Source organism: Hylobates moloch, unplaced genomic scaffold (assembly GCF_009828535.3).
Source record: "Hylobates moloch isolate HMO894 unplaced genomic scaffold, HMol_V3 SCAFFOLD_13, whole genome shotgun sequence".
Taxonomy (NCBI): domain Eukaryota; kingdom Metazoa; phylum Chordata; class Mammalia; order Primates; family Hylobatidae; genus Hylobates; species Hylobates moloch.
In genome coordinates this window covers 49,494,633-49,496,301 of record NW_026652288.1, presented here as the reverse complement: position 1 = coordinate 49,496,301, position 1,669 = coordinate 49,494,633, and the positions used below count along the sequence as shown (strand labels likewise).

The 1,669-nt window shown below is 35.2% G+C and overlaps 1 protein-coding gene across 1 annotated transcript; it reads left to right on the top strand.

Moving 5' to 3' along the window:
* Positions 1-208: 208 nt before the first annotated feature.
* LOC116480058 (olfactory receptor 6C68) lies at positions 209-1,150 on the top strand. The gene has a single exon (XM_032172020.2). It carries the CDS (start codon positions 209-211, stop codon positions 1,148-1,150), a length of 942 nt encoding a protein of 313 aa, XP_032027911.1.
* The last annotated feature ends 519 nt before the right edge of the window (positions 1,151-1,669 follow it).

Genomic DNA, 1,669 nt, shown 5'->3' with positions numbered 1-1,669 from the left:
TCAATGGAGCTCAACGTACTAAAACATATACATATATGTTATTTATATTCTCACTATAAACTTCTGCAGATCAACAAGTAAAACCTATGATGTTGTATAAATGAAACATGCATGAGAGTGTTCATCATTAGCTGCTTTTTTATTGAATGCTGCAGTTCAAATTTCTCTGATATTTACATGTAGTTTTGGAAAAATCCAGAAGTCAGTAATGAGAAACCACACAGCAATAACAACATTCATCCTTCTGGGACTGACAGAAGATCCTCAGCTGCAGGTTCTGCTTTTCATGTTTCTATTTATCACCTACATGTTGAGTGTAACAGGGAACCTGACCATCATCACCCCCACCATGTTGGATCCCCACCTGAAAACACTCATGTATTTTTTTCACCAAAATTTTTCTTTCTTAGAAATCTCATTTACAACTACCTGTGTTCCAAGATTCTTATACAGTATCTCAACTGGGAACAAAATAATAACGTATAATGCATGTGTCATTCAGCTATTTTTTGCAGACCTCTTTGGGGTAACTGAATTTTTTCTTTTGGCTACCATGTCATATGATCGCTATATGGCCATCTGCAAACCCTTGCATTATATGGCAATCATGAGCAACAAAGTGTGCAAAACAATGGTTATTTGTTGTTGGATGGCAGCACTTATGATTATCCTCCCACCACTTAGCTTAGGTTTTCATCTAGAATTCTGTGACTCTAATGTCATCAATCATTTTGGCTGTGATACATTGCCTATTCTGAAAATATCATGCTCAGACACATCATTAATTGAGCAGATGGTTGTAGCCTCTGCTGTATTAACCTTTATTATCACTCTTGTATGTGTAGTTCTCTCCTACACATATATCATAAGTACAATTCTAAAATTCCCTTCTGTTCAACAAAAGAAAAAAGCCTTTTCTACCTGTTCTTCGCATGTTACTGTGGTTTCCGTCACTTATGGCAGCTGCATCTTCATCTATATCAAGCCATCTGCAAAAGAAGAAGTAAACATTAATAAAGGTGTGTCAGTGCTTATTTCATCCATATCACCTATGTTGAATCCTTTCATATATACTCTCAGGAATAAGCAAGTTAAACAAGCCTTTCATGACTCACTCAAAAAAATTGCATTTCTCTTAAAGTGTACCTAAGTTGATAAATCAATAAAAAAGATCTGCTTTGTATTTTTCATAAAGCCAATAACTAACTTTGTAAATTCTTAGTCTATAGAGCAATCAGGTTGACTGCATAGCCATTTAATCATTAATTTTTTATTAATTTACTTACTGAGAAATTAATTATTGAATAATATTCTGTGATGGACAAAATATATCACTTTTAATCCTTAACCGGATTAAACCACTCTTTTTTCCTTCTTTCCAGTTGATTTTCTCTGATAATTTTAAAATATGGGTGTGAAGTCATTTTTTTCCCAACTTCTATGAGAAGTCATTCTTTTTTTTTTTTTTTTTTCTTTGGAGACAGATTCCCACTCTGTTGTCCAGGCTGGAGTGCAGTGGCACCATCTTGGCTCACTACAACCTCCACCTTCTGAGTTCAAGCAATTCTCATGACTCAGCCTCCCAAGTAACTGGAACTACGAGTGTGCACTTCCACGCCCAACTAATTTTTGTATTTTTAGTACAGATGGGGTTGCACCATGTTGGCCA

Coding starts and splice junctions, on each gene's coding strand:
- LOC116480058 (XM_032172020.2), top strand. CDS start 209: ATGAGAAACCACACAGCAATAACAACATTCATCCTTCTGGGACTGACA.